We start from the raw sequence: 23,050 nt of genomic DNA, 5'->3' as shown, positions 1-23,050 counted from the left end.
AAGAATCCGTCTGCATTGCAGGAGACACGGGGTTTGATACCTGAGTCGGAAAGATCCCCTAGAGAAGGAAATGGCAACCTTCTCCAGTATTCTTGTCTGGAAAATTCCATGGGCAGAGGAGCCTGGCAGGCTACAGTCTGTGGAGTTGCAAAGGAGTTGGACACAACTTAGCGACTCAACAACAATAGTGTGAGTCATAGTCCCATATCAGACATACGATTTCCAAAATTTTTTTTCCAATATGTGAGCTGTCCCTCCGCTCTCTTGGTGCTGTCCACTGAAGCACAAACGTTTTTAATTTTGATGATGTCCAACATATCTATTCTTTTGTTGCTTGTAATTTTAGTATCCTAAGGCTTTGCCTAACTCAGCTTTGCAAAGATTTTCTCCTGTGTTTTCTTCCCAGAGTTTTGGCTCTTATATTTAAGCCTTTGATCCATTTTGAGTTAATCTGTATAAGGTAAGGAAGGAGTTCAGCTTTGTCCTTTTGCATGTGTATATTCACTTGCTCTGTCACCATTTGCTGAAAAGATTATTCTTGGGATGTCCCTGATGGTCCGGTCGTCAAGACTCTCTGCTTACAACGTAGGGGATGTGGATTCCACTGCTGATTGGGAAACTTAGATCCCACGTGCCACATGGTGTAGCAAAAATGAAAAAAGTCCTAATGGATAGATAATTCTTCCCCCATTGAATTATCTTAGCACCCCTTTCAAAAATCAGTTGGCTGTAAATGTTCATTTTTGGACTCTAAATTCTATTCCGTTGATCTCTGTGTCTGTCCTCTTGCCACTACTGTCTTAATTACTTTAGCTTTAGCTTTGAATTCAGAAAGTATGATTCTTACAACTTTTACAAGATTCTTTTGGTTGTTCTGGGCTCCATGAATTTCCATATGAACTTTAAGACCAGTCTGTTATTCAATAAAGGCACTGGAATTTTGATAGTGATTGGGTTGAATTCGTAGATCAATTTGGGGAGTATTTCAAACTTAGCTATGTTAAATTTTCTGATCTATGAACACAGGGTGTCTTTACACTTACTTCAGTCTTTTTTCATTTCTCTGACGTGTTTTGTTTTTCACTGTTCAAGTCCTGTACTTATTTTGTTTGTCAGATTTTTTTGTTTAATTTTTTGGCTGAGTGCCTTCTGGAATCTTAGTTCCTTAACCAGGGATCAAAACAAACCATGCCTCCTGCCATGGAAGCATGGGGTCCTAACCACTGGACTGCCAAGGAATTCCCTAGCCAAGTTTTTTATTCTTTTTGATGCTATTATAGACGAAATTGTTTTCTTGATTTCATTTTTGAGTTTTCATTGCTAGTGCATAGAAATACTGTTGGTTTTTGTATCCTACAGTGTGGCTGAACTCTTTCTTGATAGTCTTTGGACGTCTTTGTATATCTATATTCCTTTTTCTTGGTAACAGTTACATAGTATTCCATGGTGTAGAAAAACTAGTTTATGTAACAGGCCTCCATTGATGGTCACTGTGGGCTCTTCCCTTTTTTTGCTGTTACTAATTATGCTGTGGAGAACACTTCTTCAGACCACTCATCCGTTCCAGGGATGTGTGCCGAGGGCCTGCTCTGTGCCAGGCACTATTTAAGGCACCAGGGCTACAGATGATAAAGAAGTAAATAAGAGGATTTCAGCTTGGGGAAATCTCTGTGAAGAAAATAGAATGGGGTGATGTAGTTGAGAGTACTGGATGTGCGTTTGAGAGGGGTTCTTTGAGTTGAATCAGAAAGGATGTCTCTGGAAAGGTGACTTTTGAACTGGGATCCAAATGATGAGAAAGACCCACATGGGGAGATTGGGAAGGTTTTCCAGGCACAGGGGACAGCAAGTACCCAGGCCCTGAGATGGGAATGGGCGCCCAGTACTCACAAAACAAAAGAAAAAGCCCATGGGCTGGGAGAGCCACCAAGGCCGGAGGGGAAGTGGACAGCGGCCAGCCCAACACAGGCCTTGTAGCCTTAAAAGGCATTTGGGTTTTGTTAAGAATGTGAAAAGAAGCTGCTGCAGGGTGTTAGGCAGAAAAATGGTTTGATGTAATTTATGTTCTGAAAAGCTCAGCCTTGTGACTTAAGAAGCATTTATTTTCTGTTTGAAGCTTTGAGCGCTTCAAAGTGGAATTACTGGGTGGAGGGGTGTGTGTACCTTTAAAACGCTCCTCGCTGCTGCCTGCCAAGTGTCTCCCCTGCTAGCTGTCGTTTTCTGTCTGAGGGTGACGGCTCCTTCTGTGCCAGTGGTATTTGGGATGAGGTGCCCAGCGACCTCTCAGCCCCTGGGCCCCAGCACCCCCCTTTCTCTGGCCTCTCTCGCAGGACCCTCAGCTCTGCATCTGCCCTGTAACTCTGGCTGTGCCGCCCGGCCCTCGGGTAAGACGGGCGCCCCAGGACCATGGCCGAGGAAGACCTCATCTTCCGCCTGGAAGGCGTGGATGGCCGCCCAGCCTCCCGGGCTGGTGATTCAGACACAGACAGCGACGATGATGAGGAGGGTTACTTCATCTGCTCCATCACCGATGACCCCGGGGCACACCAGAATGTCAACTTCAAGGTTAATAACTGCCACAGCAACCTAGCAAAAAGCGAGCGCTACGGCTCCAGCGGGTCCCCGGCTGGCTCCTTCCATTTCAAGGTGAGTGGTCCCTGGTGCCACCCTCTCCACCCCAGGTGAGCCCCAGCTCACCTGCCGTAAGGATTGGAGAGTTGGGGTCGCTGGCTGAGGTCGTTTCCAGACTCTTGCCAGTGCTCTAAATTCTAGATCTGAGGCAGTGTCTGTTAAGTGGGAAGATTTCAATACAAGTTTTTTGTTTGTTTCAATCGTTGAATCATTGTTTCAATACAAGTTTCATTCCTTTCCAGCAGTGTTTTCCAGTATCTGCACTGGGCCCATTAGTGTGGGTTGTGGGAACCTTGGCCAGTTTTTTAAGACCCAGAATAGAACAGAGTAGAAAATATTGGGAGAGGGAAGAGAGAGGGAAAAAAATATCAGCTCTGACAGTCGTGATAATATTTTAGGGACATGTATACATGCCTTTACACACACATGCGCAGTGACCAAATTGGTTGTTAACCAGGTTCTCATGACATAAGGGTTGTTAAGTATTTTTATTTCCTCCCTGTGTGTGTGTATGTGGGTCCAGAGATAGGGGGTTAAATGTAGTTTTTTATGTTGGTTGTGGTCAAAAGAGTCTCTGCTTAGGGTTGGACATCCTAAGCAGAGGATGGATTCGATCCATAGGTTGGATTGAGGAATAGGGTGCTTATTTTATTAGGAATTTGTGTTCATACCCTGGCAAAGCTGGTTATAGAGATAAAGGAGGAAGGCAAACATTATTGGACTTTTGTATAATAATGTTATACAAACATTATTGTATAACAATACAATTGTTATACAATTGTGGTGGTGAAAAAGTTAAAAATGCAATACTGTTATCCTTTTTTAATCCTCACAAACAATAAGTATCAGTTCGTACTGTGAGCAGAAGGCCGATTACCACTTTGGGATTTGAAATTGGAGTCGTTCTTCTCTAATTGCAGAATTAATCTGTTTTTAGAAAATTAATAATCTTAGTTCTCAGACAGTTGGATACTTTTTCCTTTCAGGCCAGAGTTCTAGCTTAAGTCTCTCAGGGGCAGGCAGCTCCAGAAATAGGCCTGTCGGTCCCCTCTGAGGTTGGGGGCCCCCTGAAGGGTCAGGTTGCGGCTTGCCCTGCCTTCCTGTCCTAAGGCAGCTTCTGAAACACACACTCCACCCACAGAGGGCTGCGTGGGAAGACAGGAGAGCAGCCTGGCCCCCGGTCTGTTTGCGTGAGTCAGGGAGGCGCATGGAAACCCTGATCCCTGCAGCTCCTGAACCATGTGCAAGGGAATCCAGGTGCCAGAGCGGCTTGTGAAGCAGAAACCAGCTCAAGGGGGAAAAAGAGGAAATCTGTTCTAACAGTCAAGAAGTATTTCTTGAGACCGAGGGGCAGAAGCGATATCTGGTCTCTGAGGACAGATCCAGGAGCCTGGAAGGCCACAGGACTGCCTCTCTGGCTCCTTCCTCCATCTCCTTGTCTATTTTTGATTCTTCTCTGCCCCTCAGTCTACATGGTGGGAAAATGGATCCCCAAGGGTCCCTTTATTTCAGACAGAGCCACATGCAAAGATGGATTTGACCCTCTTCCATTTCAGCTGCGGGAGGAGAAAACCTGTTTGGTCTGGCCTGAGTCAGGCGTCCGCTGTCTCTGGTCCAGTCACCTCTTGCCCAGGGCATGGGGTGGGGGTGGGGATCGCAGAACAGGGGGCTGCTTCCAGAGAAGCAGGATCCTGTTGGCCTCCTAGTGGGGCAGACCCCTCAGAAGGGCTGTATCCACAGCAGCTGCCCGTGGGCCCAAGAGCTGGAGGGTCTCAGACAGTGTGACCCCAAAACGCAGTCTGGTGAATCCTTTAAAGGAAACACAGGTGAGTGATCCAGCAAATCCAGACCTATTTGTCTATAGGTCTGGCTTAGGAATGGAGCTTCACGAGGGCAGGATCCTGTGGCCTGCTCATCACTCATCCCTAGTGCCATGCACATAGTAGGTGCTTTATTTGGAATTAGTGAAGAGATGGATGAGTGCTAAACTCACTTTACTGTGGGTGCTGTCTCATCAGAGGACAGATAGATGGTGTTTACATAAAACAGAAACCTCTGTGGGCCATTTGACAATCATTATTAAAGTAGAAGGTATTTATATGTCAGAGTTACAGTAAACGGAGACTGTTAGTTTCAGGTGGGGACAATTGTTTATTTGGTGGGACTGTCCCTTATATTGTAGGACTTTCAGCATGTCTCATCCCAGCTCACTAAATGTCAGATTCCCGCCTATTCGTTATGTTATATTCCTCCCTATTTATTATGATGACCCAGAATGTTCCCCAACGTACATTTGCTAAGGCCACATGAGAGGATACCACCCTCAGTTGAGAACAAGCAACGAAACATTTGTGCAAGTGTTGAGGTTTACATATTCAAAGATGTGTTTTGCAATATTGTTTGTAATAAAGAAAGAATGGAAACTGCTAAAATACTCCATTGAGAAGGGGCCTGTTTAATTATAGACTATGGTCCTGGCAGAATGCTTTATTTACATTAAAGCAAAGATGTTTCTATGTGAATTGACTTGAAACAGTGCCAAGATATGCACAAGATATATTTTTTGTGAGGTGAAACCAAAATCCATGAAAAGCTCTTGGGATATTGATGGTCCATAACAAGAACAAAATGTTAGCTATTTTTATTTTTATGTGCTGAGAAGTAAAAAAACAAGTTGAAATATATAATATGATTCCTATTGTATCAGAAAACATAGATACACATATATCAGTATTTTCTTAGCAAACACTTACGTTATAAACAAATTTAAAAATTACTAATGAGAAGAGGGAATTTGTATCCAACAGAATCAGTGGTGATTCTCTCTGGGGGAGAGAGTGATCTTGAGGGGGGACTGTGATTATTATAATACATTGCATATAAATATTTTGTATATATATCTTTTAAACAGATGCTACTTAAAATTTTTTTATTTATCTTTAGCTGCACTGGGTCTTCATTGCTACACACGGGCTTTCTCTAGTTACGATCAGCAGGAGCTACGCTGTAGTTGTGGAGCTCGGGCTTCTTGCGGTGGCTTCTCTCGTTGCACAGCACAGGCTCTAGGGCATGTGGGCTTCAGTAGTTGCGGCTGCTGGGCTCTAGAGCACAGGCTCAGTAGTTATGGTGCATGGACTTAGCTGCTGCACGGCATGTAGCATCTTTCCCGACCAAGAATCAAACCTGTTTCTTAACCACTGGACCACTGGAGAAGTCCCTACATTGTATACATTTTAAAACATTTGAAACTTATAAAACTACATGTATGTATCACTTGTGTACCCAAAAGGATGTTTTAGAAGAAGAAAAATAAAGAGAGCATCACAGCCAGGTAACCACTCCTCCCCCAAAGAAACATCAGTAATTGGCTGTCCTTAAAACTCATGGGCTTCCCCGATGGTTCAGCAGTAAAAAAATTTGCCCGCAATGCAGCAGACTCAGGTTTGATCCCTGGCTGGGTCAGGAAAATCCTCTGGAGGAGTAAATGGCAACCCACTCCAGTATTCTTGCCTGAAAAATCCCATGGACAAAGGAGCCTGGCGGGCTACTGTCCACAGGGTCACAAAGAGTTGGACACAACTGAGTGAGCACAAAACTCAGAGATTCTGCAAGTCAAAATCCTCACTGAGGGTGGGAGCTCATGACCTCCAGGGACCCTGCACCTTTCCCTGCTCCTGCAACAAGCACTGCTGTTCTCACCTCTGCCTGAAACCTCTTTCAGCTGACATATGGGTCTGTTAAAATGACCGGGCTCCTGGTCTGGCTCCCTTGACATCCTACCCTGGCTATCTCCTCCACATGCTCTGAGGCTCATAGCAGACCTTTCTGTACATCTGTCATTCTTGAATGTCGTTCTGTTTATGAGTCAGCCCCTGACCGCAAGGCGAGGGCCTGTGTCCTGTTGCACTTCCCATCCCTGTACTCAGCGGAAGGGCCATTTAAGGACAAGATGTAGCTCTTGGCTGCCCACTCTCCTAGGTGATAGAAGGCAGGCTCTATGGGGTTCTTGTTGCCAGTGGTGACTTCAGAGGGAGGCAGCAGCTCAGTTTTCCAAACCTCACTGTCCCTGGCACTCAACAAACCGAACGTGGTTTTTCATTTACTGTTGACATGGCAACTTGGGTTGTTGAATCAAAATGACCACCTGGCGTTCCTCCAAGGTGGCGCCGCCCTGGCAGGTACCAGGCGTGTATTGTGAACTGTTGAGTCTGTCGCTGTCAAGGCCAGGGAATGTGGCCTGAATCCCCCGGAGGGTAGTAGCAGACTCGCTCAGGGGGCCCTGCCTTGGGTAGAATATCCGACAGCCAACAAAAGGATGTTTATAGAGGATGTATCATAACATGGGAAAGTGCTTCCATTCTGGAGTTGATTTTAAAGAACAGGGTATAGAGCATGATTATAGCTCTGTAAATACACACACACACACACACACACACAGAGCAAAACCCTAAAAGAAAGTACATCAAGTCTCTGTGTACAATATTATAAAGTGCTTTTACATGGACATATTTTTTCTTCCAATTTTTGCTCGCAGTATGTATATATATGCTGTTTTCACATGCATAGATGTATGTTTATGTATGTATGCATATGGTAATATATGTGCTCTCACAGGTACTTGCATATAGACTTGTTTTTTTTTTTAATTTTATTTTTAAACTTTACAATATTGTATTAGTTTTGCCCAACATCGAAATGAATCCGCCACAGGTATACCCGTGCTCCCCATCCTGAACCCTCCTTCCTCCTCCCTCCCTAGACTTGTTTTTGTAATCTTGTTTTGTTGAATGTTTTTGTTTGTTATTCATAGTTCTCATTCAATTTTTTTTCCTAACTCTGAATGACCCTCTTTTACTAATCGGATTTACTCATATAAAATAAAACATTTGCTCTAAAATATATTCCAGATATTTTACCAATAATTCAAAATCATTTATATGTGACATTTTTGTTTGGAAGAGACTTGGGCTTTTTTCTAACTTCCCTTTAATTACTCTAATAAAGTTTGTAGAAGAGAAAAAAAAATAAATCAAGATGCCAACAGAGATTGTTTTTGGATGGGATTATTCCTTTTCTGCTTCTGTTTCACAATGTCTGCATTTTCTAGCATTAACATATGTAGCATATAGTATGTTTTCAGTTTTTTAATGAAGTGGAAATTTGTATTTAAAAGAATTGTTTTCCTGGTCTGAGAATATCTTGGAGATTATTCCTATCAAAACATAGAGATCACCCTTTTTTTTTTTTTAGTGAATTGAGTTGGATTCCATCACTTGATATACAGGGGTTTATTTAGCCAGTTCATCACTCAGTCATGTCCGACTCTTTGCAACCTCATGGACTGTAGCCTGCCAGACTCCTCTGTCCATGGAATTCTCCAAGCCTAAACACTTGAATGGGTAGCTGTTCCCTCTTCCAAGGGATCTTCCCAACCCAGGGATCAAACTCAGGTCTTCTGCATTGCAGTCTGGGCCACCAGGGAAGGCCTTCCTCTTGAGGGACACTTGGGTTGTTCCCCTTTTTTTCTATTACAGTGTTATAATAAATCTCCTATATGTATATCTGAGCAAACTTTGAAATATATATATTTTATAATATGTAAATAATATACCTACTCTGTAGAAAGAATTCAACTTGCACAAATGATAAACAGTGAAAAGCAATCCTCCCACCTCTCACCCTGTCTCCCTGGAGAATGTCCTTCCAGAAATGTTCTTGTGAATATAAGCCTATGTATATATGTGAATCTCTTCCTTGTCTTTTTCGCAGAAATGTTATTTCACCTGTTTTGCACTCCTGTGCCGTCTTCCCGTATTAGCACATACGAGCTGACATCAACTAGAACTTACATAACTGGTTCTGTGGGTCGGGCAGGCCTGCTTATGCGGTTACTCATATCAACTCATTGAATCTGTGCAGCAGTCCTCTTATTGATGTTTTGACATATAGTAAACCCGAGGTTCTGAGATCGTAATTGCTTGGCGCCCTTCATGAGTGCAGTATGCTTATGCAGTCTTGTTTATTTTATTTATTTTTTTTAATTTTTATTTTATTTTTTAACTTTACAATATTGTATTGGTTTTGCCATATATCAAAATGAATCTGCCACAGGTATACATGTGTGCCCCATCCCGAACCCTCCTCCCTCCTCCCTCCCCATACCATCCTTCTGGGTCTTGTTTATTTTGTTTTAGTTTTCTAATGGCTGAATATCTTGACATCATCTGCAAGCACTGTCATATATTTAGCCAGTCCCTCATGGGTCGGTGTGAAGGTCATTTCTAAGCGTTTGCTACCACAAACGGTGCTTCCATAAGCATCTCTTATTTGTGTCTCTTATGTGTGTGTGTGCCCTGGTGCCTACACAGGGTTCACCTGCAGGCTAAATCCCCAGAGGTGGGATGGCTGGAGAAAACGTTCGTGGGTTTCAACTTGGCTGAGCATTGGCCATTGCCCTTCAAAGAGGTTGCACTGGCATTGGTGCTCCCATGATACATGGGCACGCCTGCTTCCCACGCCCTTCTGATTAAACTGATACTTTGAACCCACCCAGGGTGGCTCTGGCAGCTTGGTCAAAGTACACTGATCACCCCAGAAGGAGGTAGATGAACGTCTGATGACTCACTGGGAAGAGAGGTGTCCCTGCTCACCTGAACCCTGGAAGGCCCTCGCCTGGCAGGTTTTGGCCACTGACCGCAGGAAGCTCTGTGCATACAAAGGGCTGGTGACCATTTTGGTGCTCCGCCCACTGCTCTGGGAATGCAGAATTGGAAGGGGAATCTTAGCTGTGTCCTGGGTCCACAAAGATTTGGACTTCCAGCAAAACTAGGGCCTGCTGGGTGGTGGAAGCAAAAAGAGATTGCTTCTGGCAATTGGTGACCTGGAGTCTGGAAAACGGGAAGAGGCTGAGGAGAGTCAAGCCTGGCTGGAGGGACTCCTCTTTTTGAAGCACATGACCTTTTATAGAAATATGCTAGATATTCATTAGTGGGGGTCCCCCTTCTTTAACTTTATTTTGTAGTTTTTTAGAAGTTTTACTGAAATATAGTTCACATACCATGCAATTTACCAATTTAAAATGTTCAATTCAAAAAAAATTAAATAAAATGTTCAATTCAGTAGCTTTTAGTATATTTATAAAATTATGCATCCACATCACCACAACCAATTTTAGCTCATTTTCATTACCCTAAAAGAAACCCCATACGTCTTATTCCACACAGACCCTAGTATCCACTAGTGTATTTTCAGTCTCCGTAGACTTGCCTCTTCGGACAGTTCATGTAAATAGAATTATGTGATATGTGGCCTTTTGTGTCTGGCTTCTTTCACTGAGCATAGTTTTATTGTTGTGTGTTTTTAAAAATCTGTTAATTAATTAATTTATTGGCTGTACTGCATGGCACGTGGGATCTTAGTTCCCAGACCAGGGATTGAACTCACACCCTCTGCTTTGGAAGCGTGGGATCTTCACCACTGGGCCACCAGGGAAGCTCCAGCACAGTGTTTTCAAGGCTCATCAATGTTGAAGTGTGTGTCAGTACTGCATTCCTTTTTATTGATGATAGATAGACCAGTTTTGTTTATCCATTTGTCAGCTGATGGACGTTTTGGTTGTTTCTCCCTTTTGGCTGTTACGAATAATGCTACACAGGTCTTTGTGTGGGCATGTTTTCATTTCTGTCAAGTAGGTACTTGGGAATGGAGTGGCTGGCATGTGATAACTCTGTTTGGTCCACCTTCTTGCAACTGGGGCCTGACAGGCTTGGATTTGAGTCCTGGGTTTGCCATTTCGAGGTTGCTGCAGGTCCGTGGATGAGTTACTTCCATCCTCTCTGAGCCTCTGGTACCTCATCAGTGGATCAGAAAACTAATTTACCCGCCTATCTGTCCTTGGCAAGGTTGTCATGAGGTGCCAGCCAGGATGCTGTCTGAGGAAAGATTTCCAGGAGAAGAGGGCATTTCGTAATCGTAGGGAGTGTTATGACTTTGTTGGTTATTGTTCCCACCCTTCTCATCCTGTCCTCTCTGAATCCCACTGGTCAGGGGAGATGAACTGAAGCTACTGTTTTCAACAAAGATTCCTTGAGGATTTTTAACTTTGTTTCTTTTATACTTATTTGTTTGGTTACTTATAAAAGTAATGTATGTTCCTTACAGAAAAAAATGGAAGTGCAGATACAGTTGCTATTAAGATCTTGGTGTGTATTTCAATATACAGACACAACTAAATAAACAGGGACATTTTCTTACAATAACAGGATTATGCCATGTATGCTTTCTAATAATAGTTTTTCCTCAGCAAACAAGAAATGATGCATATTTTTCCACATCAGTAGATGTGGATCTAGTCCATTATTTTTTTAGTGGCCTCATGGCAGCCCATTGTTTCTTTAAGCAATTTATTTTGTAGGACCCTGAGGAAGTTTCCAAGTCTTTGCTGTTATAGTCAATGCTGGGTTCCATGGAAATTGCACGAAACCTCTAAATGCATGTGGCCCAGAGCGGGGCAGCCACACAGCACAGAGGCCTCTTCCCATCACGGAGCGTGACTGTGCATCCCCACTTCTTCCTGCTTCTTTTATTTGCCCTTGGCTGTGGTTTAAGTTTTTTTTACTATTAGTCAGGAGAGGCAACTAAGGCTACAGAAGTGATGATGGGCAAAAAAACATTTTATAACATTCTTTTAATGCTCACTCTGATGACTCAGATGGTTAAGAATCTGCCTTACAGTGTAGGAGACCTGGGTTCGACCCCAGGTCAGGAAGATCCACTGGAGAAGGAAATGCCTACCCACTCCAGTATTCCTGCCTGGAGAATCCCATGGACAGAGGAGCCTGGTGGGCTACAGTCCATGGGGCCGCATATAGTTGGACATGGCTGATAGACTAACACTTAGTGAATGTAGCAGTTGTTTTAAGAACAAAGCTTCACACGGGGAGCTCTATTCAATATCCTGTTCTAAGTCACAATGGAAAAGAATGTGAAAAAGAATGTATGTGTGTATAACTGAATCCTTAACTGTACAGCGGAAATTAACACAAATTGTAAGTCAGCTTATCTACAATTTCATTTATACTTCAGTAAAATAAAATTTAAAAATAAAGATAGAGAAAAACCTATGTGAATACGGGTAAGGCAAAGATTTCTTGGATGACACAAAAAGCAAGGTCCATAGAGGAACAAATTGATGTAAGTTGGACTTCAAAATTTTAAACTTCTGCTCTTTGAAAAAAAACACTATTAAGAGAATGAGAGGGGTACTCTTTCTGCCCCCTTCTGATGCCTATGTCAGAAGCTTTCTCTATCTCCTTTATACTTTAATAAAACTTTATTACACACACACACAAAAAAAAGAGAGAATGAGAATACAAGCCATAGATGGAGAGAAAATATTTACTGGTCATATATCTGATAAAGGAACTTATGTTCAGAATATATAGAAAAACTCTCAAAACTCAATAATAAGAAAACAAATCATATTTGATTGGCCAAAAAGTTTGGGTTTTAACCTGAACAGTTTTTGGCCATTCCAACATATAAGTTTGAGTGAACAAAGGTTTTCCTTTTTCTTTGGTAATATCTGGGAGTAAAATAGGGTAAGAGTAACATTTTCATTAATTTTTTTAAAAAAAGGCCTTCCCTGGTGTTCCAGTGATTAAGAATCTGCCCACTAATGCAAGGGACATGAGTTCAATCCCAGGTCTGGGAGGATCCCACCTGTGGAGGAGCAACTAAGCATGTGAACCGCAACTGCCCAGCCCACATATAGGGCGCCTCAGCCACAACTCCCGAGCCTGGGTGCCGTAACAAGAGAAGCCACCGCCGTGAAAAGTCTGCACATCCACAGCTTGAGAATAGCCCCGGTCACCACAAGTAGAGAAAAACCTGAGCACAACGGCGAAGACCCAGCGCAGCCCAAAAACTTAAATAAATCTTTTTTAAAAAGCAACCCAGCAGCAATAGGGACTTCCCTGGTGGTCCAGGGGCTAAGACTCTGTGCTCCCAATGCAGGGGGCCTGGGTTAGATCCCTGGGCAGGGAACTAGATCCCACCTTCCCATCTAAGAGTTAGAATGCCACAACTTAAAGATTCGGAGTGCCACAACTAAGATCTGGCTCAGTCAGTAAATACTAAAAAAAACAAAAACAAAAAGCCTAGCAGCAGTAGCTGATAACATTGCTTGTACAAACACATTACCCACACAGCAGGAAGTTTTTTTATTATCGTTATATTTGTATTTATTTATTTTTACTTTGTACTCGCAGGCTTTGAGGAACCAAAGTCATTTTGTTCTCTTTCCAGGATTATGTTTCCCTCTTTATGAAAACCCCTAGGCCTCTGTTTTATAGAAGAGTAATTAGTCCACTCAACTGAGTTTTAGGATCTTTGCAACTAGAGAATGTTAGAGCTGTCGGGACCTTGAGATCATCTAATCCAGTGATCTTGGTTTATTAACGTTGACTTACACCTGCGATGCCTGAAGACGTTCTCATGGTAAAAAAACGCAGACAACGTAGATGAAGCTGAATTCACCTCGTTCAACTTCTTATTCCTGTTCTGTTTCCAGAGACAACCATTGTTCAGCTCAGTGTAAATAATTTTTCAGACCTTTCAAATGTATTTTATTTTAAACATTTTATTAAAGTATTGTTCATTTACAATATTGTATTTCAGGTGTACAACATGTGAGTCAGTATTTTTGTAGATTATACTCCACTTAAAGTCATTATAAATATTGGCCATATTCCCTGTGCTGTACGATTTTCAGACCTTTTAAAATACATTTATATATAAATGTACGTTTTTATATATATCTACAGACACACACATCCTTAGAAATCTGATAGTATTTTATATATATATATTGTATATATATACACACACACAGTGGTGGTGGTTTATCGTGTCCAACTCTTGCTACCCCATGGACTGTAGCCTGCCAGGCTCCTCTGTCCATGGGATTCTCCAGGCAAGAATACTGCAGTGGGTTGCCATTTTCTTCTCCACAGCATCTTCCTGACCCAGGAATTGAACCCAGGTCTCCTGCATTGCAGGCAGATTCTTTACCAACTAAGCTATGAAGGAAGCCCTTATATTTATTTATTTTTATATACACACACACACACACACACATACACACACGTATATATTTTATTGAAGTATAGTTGATTTACAATGTTGTGCTAACCAGTTCTGTACAGGAAAGTGACTATACATTTTTTTATATATATATTCTTCTCTGTTATGGTTTATCCCGGTAGATTGGCTATAATTCCCTGTGCTATACAGTAGGACCTTGTCGTTCATCCATTCTAAATGTAATAGTTTGCATCTGCCAACCCCAAAGTCCCATTCCATCCTTCTCCTCCCCTCCTCCCTCTACTGCTGCTGCTAAGTCGCATCAGTTGTGTCCGACTCTGTGCCGACCCCATAAACACCCATAGGCTCCCCTGTCCCTGGGATTCTCCAGGCAAGAACACTGGAGTGGGTTGCTATTTCCTTTTCCAATGCATGAAAGTGAAAAGTGAAAGGGAAGTCGCTCAGTCGTGTCCAACTCTTCGCGACCCCATGGACTGCAGCCTACCAGGCTCCTCCGTCCATGGGATTTTCCAGGCAAGAGTACTGGAGTGGGGTGCCATTGCCTTCTCTGCCTCCTCCCTCTAGGCACCCACAAGTCTGATCTCTGTCTGTGAGTCTAAGAAAGCTAGTGATTAGTGATTTCTTCCACCAGTAAATGGTGTCATACTGCTTGCTTTACTCGGCACTTTGTTTTTTTCCACCCAAACAATAGCTTTTAGAGATTGCCCCTATCAGTGCCATCATCTTTTTAACGCTGCGTAGGATTTTGCCAAGTGTGTGTGATCATCCCACTGTGGATGAGCAGGGTGTTTGCAGTGTTTGCCTGTTACATAGCGTTACGACCACCAGCCATCTTTGGGCGGCTCAGCTGGGCACACCTGGTAGGTGATCAGAATGGGTGGGCCAGAAGTCAGTGAAGAGGGTTCATTATTGTTGGCCAACCATCTAGCATAAGCAGATGGCCCTCAAAGGTGGTGATGCCTGCTTCCATTCACAGTGTCTGAGAGCACTCACTCCCCAGGCCACAGTTACCACCTGTTTTTCCTAACATGATGGGATTAAACAGGATTAGTGATTTCAGCTCAGCTGAGTTTGTTCACCTCTAAAGATCACTCCGGGCTCAGTGAGACACTATTTCTAGTGGGAACATATCTGTCCCCGGGGTGGGGACAGGAAAGAAATTGACCACTAGTAGTCAAAACATTCTTCCCTGTCTTTTGTAAATGAGGAAATGGAAGTTCCCCCAGTGGGTCAGCAGTGGGCCGGAACCAGAACTCAGGGAACTGAGTCTTAGTACAGGACTTTTTATATTGTGCTTTAAAAAAAAGTCAGTTACATTAAACATACCTGTTGCCAGTAAGGTGTGGCTTGATTCTTTTTTGGATTTTTTTTTTTAAAGGATAATTTTGACCTTGTGACATATCATGCCCTCCAATTCTTAAATACTTTTTTCTTTGACTTTTTTTGGTTCGTGTCACAGTACCCAGCCTGTTGATAATTTCTGTTGATAATCCTCATTGATTGAGGGGCCCTGTCTTAGGTGGCTTGCTGCTGCTGCTGCTAAGTCACTTCAGTCATGTCCGACTCTGTGTGACCCCATAGACGTCAGCCCACCAGGCTGTCCTGCCCCTGGGATTCTCCAGGCAAGAACACTGGAGAGCGTTGCCATTTCCTTCTCCAATGCACGAAAGTGAAAAAGTGAAAGTGAAGTCGCTCAGTCGTGTCCAACTCTTAGTGACCCCATGGACTGCAGCCTACCAGGCTCCTCCATCCATGGGATTTTCCAGGCAAGAGTACTGGAGTGGGGTGCCACTGCCTTCTCGGTTAGGTGGCTTAGGGCATGTCTTAGTCACCTGTTGAGAGAAGTACATTTGGAAAGTCATGTGTCTCAGGCAGAGGACAGGGCACCTGACGTGCCCAGAAGGGTGGCCTGCAGACTACACAGAACTCTGCAGGCTTCTTGGCAGCTGCAGGGATTAGAAGGCTGTTACTGCCATTCACAGCGGCTGAAATACAAGAGGGGACTGTGGCACATTTTTAAATTACAGAAATCCAGAAACTGCTTTCCTTGTAAACATGTCTGCTGCAGGGTTATGTATAATAGGGAAAAATCAGTGACAAGCTCAAAGTCTCACTGCGGAGAACCACAGGTGAATGAACAGTTAAGTCAATAATGATAAACCCATGCAGTGGATTACTATGCAGCTGTTACAGCTAACTTGTAAATTCATGATGTAATGTTTGTGTCAAAAAATTTGAGTGGTTTGTTCTCTGCTTCTTGGAGTGTAACCTAGGAGAATCTTTTCGGATGAGAACTCCAAACTTCTAATTTTTAAATGTGGTCTCGCAATTACATTCCAATGAAATATGTCCTACTGAGCTCTTGCACAAGCACACAGAGACATAGATAAGGGAATGTTCTCTTCAGCACTGTTTATACTAGAGATCATTAGAGAGAATCTGAATAGCCATCAACTGAGATCTGAGGAGTACCTTAAGGTCTCTTGCATTGCAGGCAAATTCTTTACCAGCTGAGCCACAAGGGAAGCCCTACCTTAAGGTACGTTTATACAGTTATATTATATCCTACAACCAAGGAAGGAAAATGAGGTCAGCCCAGCCTGTCTGCACATATGACATGGAAAGACTGGATCCAAGATCCTGTGCAAAGTGGAGAACACTTTGCACAGGAAGATGCAGAACACTCTCCTGAAAGGCTGTAAATTATAGCTGCAGTGTGATTCCAATTTTATTTAAAAATGCACGTAAGGGATCTGGAAAAGAACTAATTTCCAAAGCACTGATGATGTTAACAGTTGCTCTGAATGGATGGCCTGTGGCAAATTTGAATTTTGCTTGTCTTCTGCATTTCCCAAGAGTTTTCATTAAGTGTGAATTATTAAGCTTCCAAGTTTTAGACTTTGCAGAGATTAGAAAGCCACAGTAAGGGGGCCCTGGGCTATGCGTGTGTGTGTACTTGTATGTGTGAGTTTCTTTTTTTTTTTTTTAATGTTTATTTATTTGGCTGTGTTGGATCTTAACGTGGGATCATGTACTTCGTTGCTCTGAGGCATGTTGGATCTTAGTTCCCCTATCAGGGATCAAACCGTGTCCCCTGCATTGCAAGGCGGATTCTTAGCCACTGGACCCCCAGGAAAGTCCTCTGTGTGAGTTTCTTGATGAGCTCAGCCTCTCTATCTCCTGTCCTCTGAGCAGCTCCCAGGGGTGGAGCTTAGGTGGGGCCATGGCTGGGGAGCTGTCCTGTTTGAACCCAAGTCCGTGGAAGAGCTCCTAAGAGCTGGCCGGGGAGGCTGAGGGAGGCTGTTGTTGGAAGAGGAGGTCTAGAATCTGCCTGGCCCAGACAGTATCCAGCCCCTTCCTGTGGCTCAGACCTGTGGCCTGGAAGGGAGTTTTGGTCTCATGGATTCTGTAGAGGCTGTCAGGCAGAAGTTCAAGCTCTAGGAAAAGATGGAGAGGGGATAACTATCAGTTTGAGTGTCAGAGTGTTTGTTTGGAGGGGAAAGGTAAGGATTCCACCTTGGGATTATAAAAGCAGTAAAATGAGCTTTTTAAAACAAAAAGTGGGGCCATACGGTGATGCTTTTGATACTCAGTGAGTTCTCTCCATCACGTGCCTTGGTCATCTTTCCCAGTTAGTGCTCAAGAGGCCCAGTTCTCAACAGGGTTTGAATATTTGGGGGCACGTGTTTTGGGGCAGCACAACAGTGGCGGGCACTGAGGCACTGGATGGGTGGAGGGCAGGGATGCTAAGCCCTGGAACGGAAGAGCAGGTCTGCACAAGAAGTGGTCCTGAACCCCAGGACCTTGGAACGTCTTCTGGGAATCTGTTCGTAATTAACTGAGAATTTAGCCTTTTGTTAATGTAAAAGGCAATGTATATTTTGCATAGTTTGATATACTCTTGAGATTGAGAAGCTTATATGGTCTATAAATTTCCTTGGGGGCAGTAAAATGGGGTGTATTTATGATTTATAGAATATTTATAAAAAAGTGACATTGGACCCGGTAAGAGTCCAGAGTTCTCACCACAGGGCTATTTCACATTTTAAATGAATATAGTCAAAGTGTATTAACCAATCTCCACAGACAGACATTTGGGTTGAATTCAGTTTGGTACAATCACAATACCCCTCGTACACAAGTGTGCACACTTACGTTTGTATTTCTTTCTCTCTTTTTGTATTATCTGGGCCTTGCTGCAGCATATGCACTCTTCCTTGTGGTGCGTAGGCTTTCTCTAGTTGTGACACGCAGGCTTGGTTGCCCTCTGGCACGTAGAATCTTAGTTCCCCAACCGGTCCCTCGTGTTGGAAGGCAGATTTGTTCTTAACCACTGGGCCACCAGAGAAGTCCCTATGTTTGTTTTCCTATATGGTACATTCCTAGATACAGGATTGCTGGATCAAAATAAAGGAATATAGGGACTGCTCCTGGTGGCCCAGTGGTGAAGCATCTGTGTGCCAGTGCAGGGGACAGGGGTTCGATCCCTGGTCTGGGAAGAGCCCGCATGCTGCAGGGCAACTAAGCCTGAGCACCGTAAGTACTAAGCATGTGCTCTACAACAAGAAAACTCACTGCAATGAGAAGCCCACACACCACGACTAGAGAGTAGCCCCTGCTTGCAGCAACAGAGACCCAGCACAGCCAAAAGTAAAAATTAATTAATTAAAAAAATAAAGGAATACATTTTTTTCCCATTTTAGTACATTGCCAGGCCACCTTTAGAAAAGGTTTATACCCACTGACCGTATCTGAGAACTCATTTTCCCACATCCTGGTCAGACTCCTGGTTACCAGCTGTTAAAACGTCTTCCAATCTGAACAAAGGGGTGGGGAATAATATTTTCATTCTCAACTCTTTGGTAACAAGCAAAGCAGTATATGTTTTCTGTGCGTCTTACGTTTTCTTCAGTTTTATAGTTGAGGCAGGTCACTTCTGGCCGTGGGAAGGCTATGTCCCTGTGAGGTCTTTTGGGAACTGTGTTCCTACAAGGATAATAGGTGATTATAATTCTGACTGAATAATGCTGTCTGCCTCCCAAGAGGCTGGACACACTTGGGAAATCGCATGGCGGGAGGAATTGGCCTGCACTGTCCCAGAAGCCTAACTCTCCCCTTTGCGTCTGCAGGAAGCTTGGAAGCATGCAATCGAGAAAGCCAAGCACATGCCTGACCCCTGGGCTGAGTTCCACCTGGAAGACGTTGCCACGGAATGTGCCACACGCCACAGGTCAGGTCCTTGTCTGCAAGTGTTGTATGACCCCAGTTCTCTAGGGGTCCTTGGGGGTTGGGTCCTTTTTCTGCTTGTAATCAGTGAGGCTTAAGTACCCCTGGAGATCAAGGAAAAGGGAATATAATAATAATATCGGTCAATATTTGAGTATTTACGCATGTTTAGGCACCATGTGGGGCTTCCCTGGAGGCTCAGATGGTAAAGAACCCCCCTGCAATGCAGCAGACCTGAGTTCAATCCCTGGATTGGGAAGATCCTCTGGAGGAGGAAATGGCAACCCACTCTAGTATTCTTGCCTGGAGAATACTGTGGACAGAGGAGCCTGGTGGCCTACAGTCCGTGGGGTTGCAGAGTCGGGACATAACTGAGCAACTAACACACATACAGAGACAAGCACTGTGCATTATCTCATTTAATCCTCACAGTGTTCCTATAAGACAGTATTCAACAGGCTAGGGTAAGCTATGCTGCAGTAACAAATAGCCCAAATGCAAGTGACAGAAGCCAATTCACAGTCGCTTAAGCAAAGAGGAATGGTTGACTTATCTATGTGGACTTCAGGTATAGCTTATTCCAGGTGCTCCAAGGATGCTTTTGGCTTTCATACCAGATAGACTCTCTTGCATTAATGGTACTGATGGCCCCTGGGAGCCCCATGATTCATCTCACCAAATGGAAATGAATCTTCCTCAGTTTTTAACATTTGAATCTCATTGGCCTGGCTTTGGCTATAGGCCCACCACTAAACCAGTCATCGTGCCCAGAGCTTTGCTTTGATTAGCCAAGTCTAGATCACATACCACACACCAGAAAGTGCTGGGGGATCAGCTCCACCCAGTCCATATGTTCTGAGAATGGTGGATGGTGGTTCCCCAAAGGAAAATTGGGGTGCTGTTACCAGAAGAAAGAAGAGTGGATGCTGGGCAGGCAGAAACAGTGGAGCCTTCTCCACCTTTCTGCAACATAGTCCTGCTCACACCTTGTGAGGCGATGGCTTAGAGCCTGGCGTGCACCCCTTCCCCATTTTGGAGGGTGACCTAGCAGGCTCTGGGGTCTGTTCCAGCAGCTGAGTATTGTGGGTGCCCCAGAAGGCCAGGATGGGAACTCTGTTTCTTCCTGCCTATAAGGGCAGTGTGGTGGCTGGTTGGTGACATGTGGCTTCCAGGCTGAGGACACCAGGCCAACAGGGAGGCCCTTGGGAAGCAGGACTCACATTCTGGGCTAGTTCTGTGAATCCCAGAGCTCCTGAGGAACAGGGACCAGGGGCCACACCAAACTGTTGATTTCCTAGCTAAACTTGCTGATTTCAACTGCTCTGACTACCAGCAGAGGGAGGTCAGACATTGATGCCCAGAATGACCAGAGATTTCTAGATTGGAGGCTTCCTCCTCCACTCCTGGTCTTTAGAGAGCTCTGCTGCAAGCTGGCCCTTTATTGAGACAGATTTCCTATTCACGTGAGTTGTCCCCAGACTGGTTAAGCGCAAAGGTCACATTGAAACTGATCTGGGTTTGAATCTTGGCTCTCAGGAAGGTTATTTCACCTTTCTGAACCTCAGTTCTTCCATCTGGACAGTGGACACAGTATTTGTATGGATCTCACTGGGCTGAGTGGTGGTTCTTGAGGAATTCCGTGTAAGCACTCAGCATACAGTGAATGCTCAGTGAACTTAGAGCGCCTCTGTCCTCTATGAGGTCAGTGGTTGTGAAGGACAGCTAAGATCCTTCCCGTGTTGCATGTCTCCACCCTCCCCCACCTTCTGGGTGCCTCTCAGCTTTCAGTCTACTTGGAAGTGAGGGAAGACTGTTTCGTTTACCTTGGCACCTACATGGTAATAAAATTAATAATAATGATGGCCATTATTTTTTGATGACAATACTTGCCATGAGCTTGTTGCCAGCAGGTGTTCGGCTCTGACAAGCCTTCCTCCCCCAACCCACCCCACCAGGCCTGGGGCAGCTTACCTGCCAAGCCTCTGCTTGTTTCTCCTGGTAGAGGCTTCAGGCTCTGAAGAGGCTGTTCTCAGGCGCTGGGAGGTTTTGGAGTCTGTCCCCACCGAGGGTGGACCAGGGAGGCATCTGCTAAAACTGAGAACACTTCAGCCCTGGGGAAGGTTTTAGATTTTCAGGATTTACTGAGCTGAAGAGCTTTCCACCAGACAAACCTGTTAAGGCCCAGCCAGGCCTAGGGGCAGATTTGCTCTGGGAAAGAGGATCCCTGGGAAAGAGAGAGATGGAAATGTTCTGGAACCCTCTCCATGCCTCTCTGTCTTGGGTGTGTAGCCAGCAGCCCCTTTCCTGGCTGGACTCAGAGGTAGGACCCTCCACCACTGCTGTCTGTACTGGGACAGGCTTCAGGAGACTGGCCTAGCAACCTGGGCTGGGCCTCATACTGGCAAGACAGAGGGTGCTGCTGCCTTCCTTCCTGGGACACATTATCTAGACCAGTTATAATAAAGAAATTTATTTATTCAGTTGTTCATCCAGCATGCATTTATTAAGCAACCCCACTACCAGGCCCTACAGTACACAGCACAGACATGGCTTGTCTTTGTGGAGTTACAGTCCAGTGGGGAACCATAGCCTACCCACAGCACAGCAGTGGCATGGGGGTGGGTGGGGGACATGGTGAAGGAACAGCTGCCTTTGAAGAAAGGGAAGGCCAGTGTGGTGGGAGCCTGGGAAGGAGGGAGCGTGTCCACAGACCGAACCCAGGAGGTCAGCTGGGCCTGTAGGTAGAGAGTGGACTTGATCCTGAGAGCAGCAGGAAGCCCAGAAAAGTCTTCTGCTTTTAGCCAGTGAGTGACAGGATCAGGTGATGGACACTGCGCCCTGGGGTGGGTTCTGGTCTCTGCAGGTACAACGCTGTTACCGGCGAGTGGGTGGAGGATGAAGTCCTAATCAAAATGGCATCCCAGGTGAGCAGAGCCTCGAGCCCAGTGCGGTCCTGGCCGACCAGCTGCAGTGCCCGCTCCCTCTCCTCCACGTCCTCTTTCTTTTTTTTAAGCTTTAGGGAATTCTCTGATGTGTATTTATTTTATCTTTTATAACAGCCTTATTGAATATAATTCACACACCATACCACATACCTATTTAAAGTGTACAGCTCAGTGGTTTTTAGTACAGTCAAGAGTTGTGCAACCATCACCCCGATCAGTCCCGGAACATGTTCACCATCTCTAGAAGAAACCTCATACATACCCATTAGCAGTCAGGCTCCAATTCCCTCCTCTTCCCCAGCCCTGGGCAACCACTAATTTAACTTCTGTCTCTGTTTATTTACCTATTCTGGACATTTCATATATTGATCACATGTATTAAAAGATTCTTCTTGACACTCTTGTTGAAAATCAGTGAAGTGTGAACCTGTTTATCGGTTTTCAAAAATTGCAAGTCACCACTTAATACTGTTCATCTAACAAGATGAACTCAGTGGGTTGCAAAAAAAAAAAAAAAGAATCAATTAGAAAATAGAGCAGTTCCTGCATAGGAAGCAGCAGGGTCGACTTGTGAAGCATTTTATAGTGTGTTGCACGCTCAGAAAAGTGTATGGCTTGGTGAGTTTCACCAAGTAAACACATGTGTAACCAGTACCCAGATCAAGACACCGAAAACCACCGGCACCCCCCCAGAAGACCTGCTCAGCCCCAGTTACTACTCCTTTATTCCCAAGGGTAGGCACTGCCCTGAATTCTATCACCGGAGATTGGTTTCCCTATTTTTGTACTCCGTATAAATGGAGCTCCATACACACGCAGTGCATGCATAGCTCACCGTTTTGTCCATGAGCTTTGTACATATCTGTGTCGTGTCTTTCAGCCCTTCGGCCGGGGAGCAATGAGGGAGTGCTTCAGAACGTAAGTGACTCAGCCTGCCTCTGGGGATCCTGCCCCGATGCCCTCAGGCTCCTGAGAGCAGGGGCTCTGTGACATTCTCTTCTTGGACCGCACATTGGGCCGGGCTGTAGGGATGGGAGTGGGCAGAACAGGGAGTCTGTCCCTTGACCCCCCTTCCCAGATCTCTGAAGGATGCTGCGGGGTAGGGAAGCCCCTCCCACCTCCTGCATTTTATTCCTAACTCTGTC

At 44.6% G+C, this 23,050-nt stretch overlaps 1 protein-coding gene across 3 annotated transcripts in view; it reads left to right on the top strand.

The window, feature by feature from the left end:
- Positions 1-23,050, top strand: part of EEF2K (eukaryotic elongation factor 2 kinase) — a 72,129-nt gene that overhangs the window by 16,144 nt on the left and 32,935 nt on the right. For 2 of the 3 annotated variants that reach the window (XM_027527829.1, XM_027527830.1), the window contains exons 2-5: positions 2,331-2,646; positions 18,864-18,964; positions 21,824-21,884; positions 22,786-22,823. In XM_027527829.1, coding sequence (XP_027383630.1) covers positions 2,407-2,646; positions 18,864-18,964; positions 21,824-21,884; positions 22,786-22,823 — 440 coding nt within the window. In that variant the 5' untranslated portion in view covers positions 2,331-2,406. The remainder of the gene's footprint in view (positions 1-2,330; positions 2,647-18,863; positions 18,965-21,823; positions 21,885-22,785; positions 22,824-23,050) is intronic. The other variant, XM_027527831.1, reaches the window with a different exon arrangement.

Source organism: Bos indicus x Bos taurus, chromosome 25 (genome assembly GCF_003369695.1).
Source record: "Bos indicus x Bos taurus breed Angus x Brahman F1 hybrid chromosome 25, Bos_hybrid_MaternalHap_v2.0, whole genome shotgun sequence".
Lineage (NCBI taxonomy): Eukaryota > Metazoa > Chordata > Mammalia > Artiodactyla > Bovidae > Bos > Bos indicus x Bos taurus.
The sequence above is the reverse complement of the archived record's forward strand: the minus strand, read 5'-3'. Positions and strand labels throughout refer to the sequence as shown.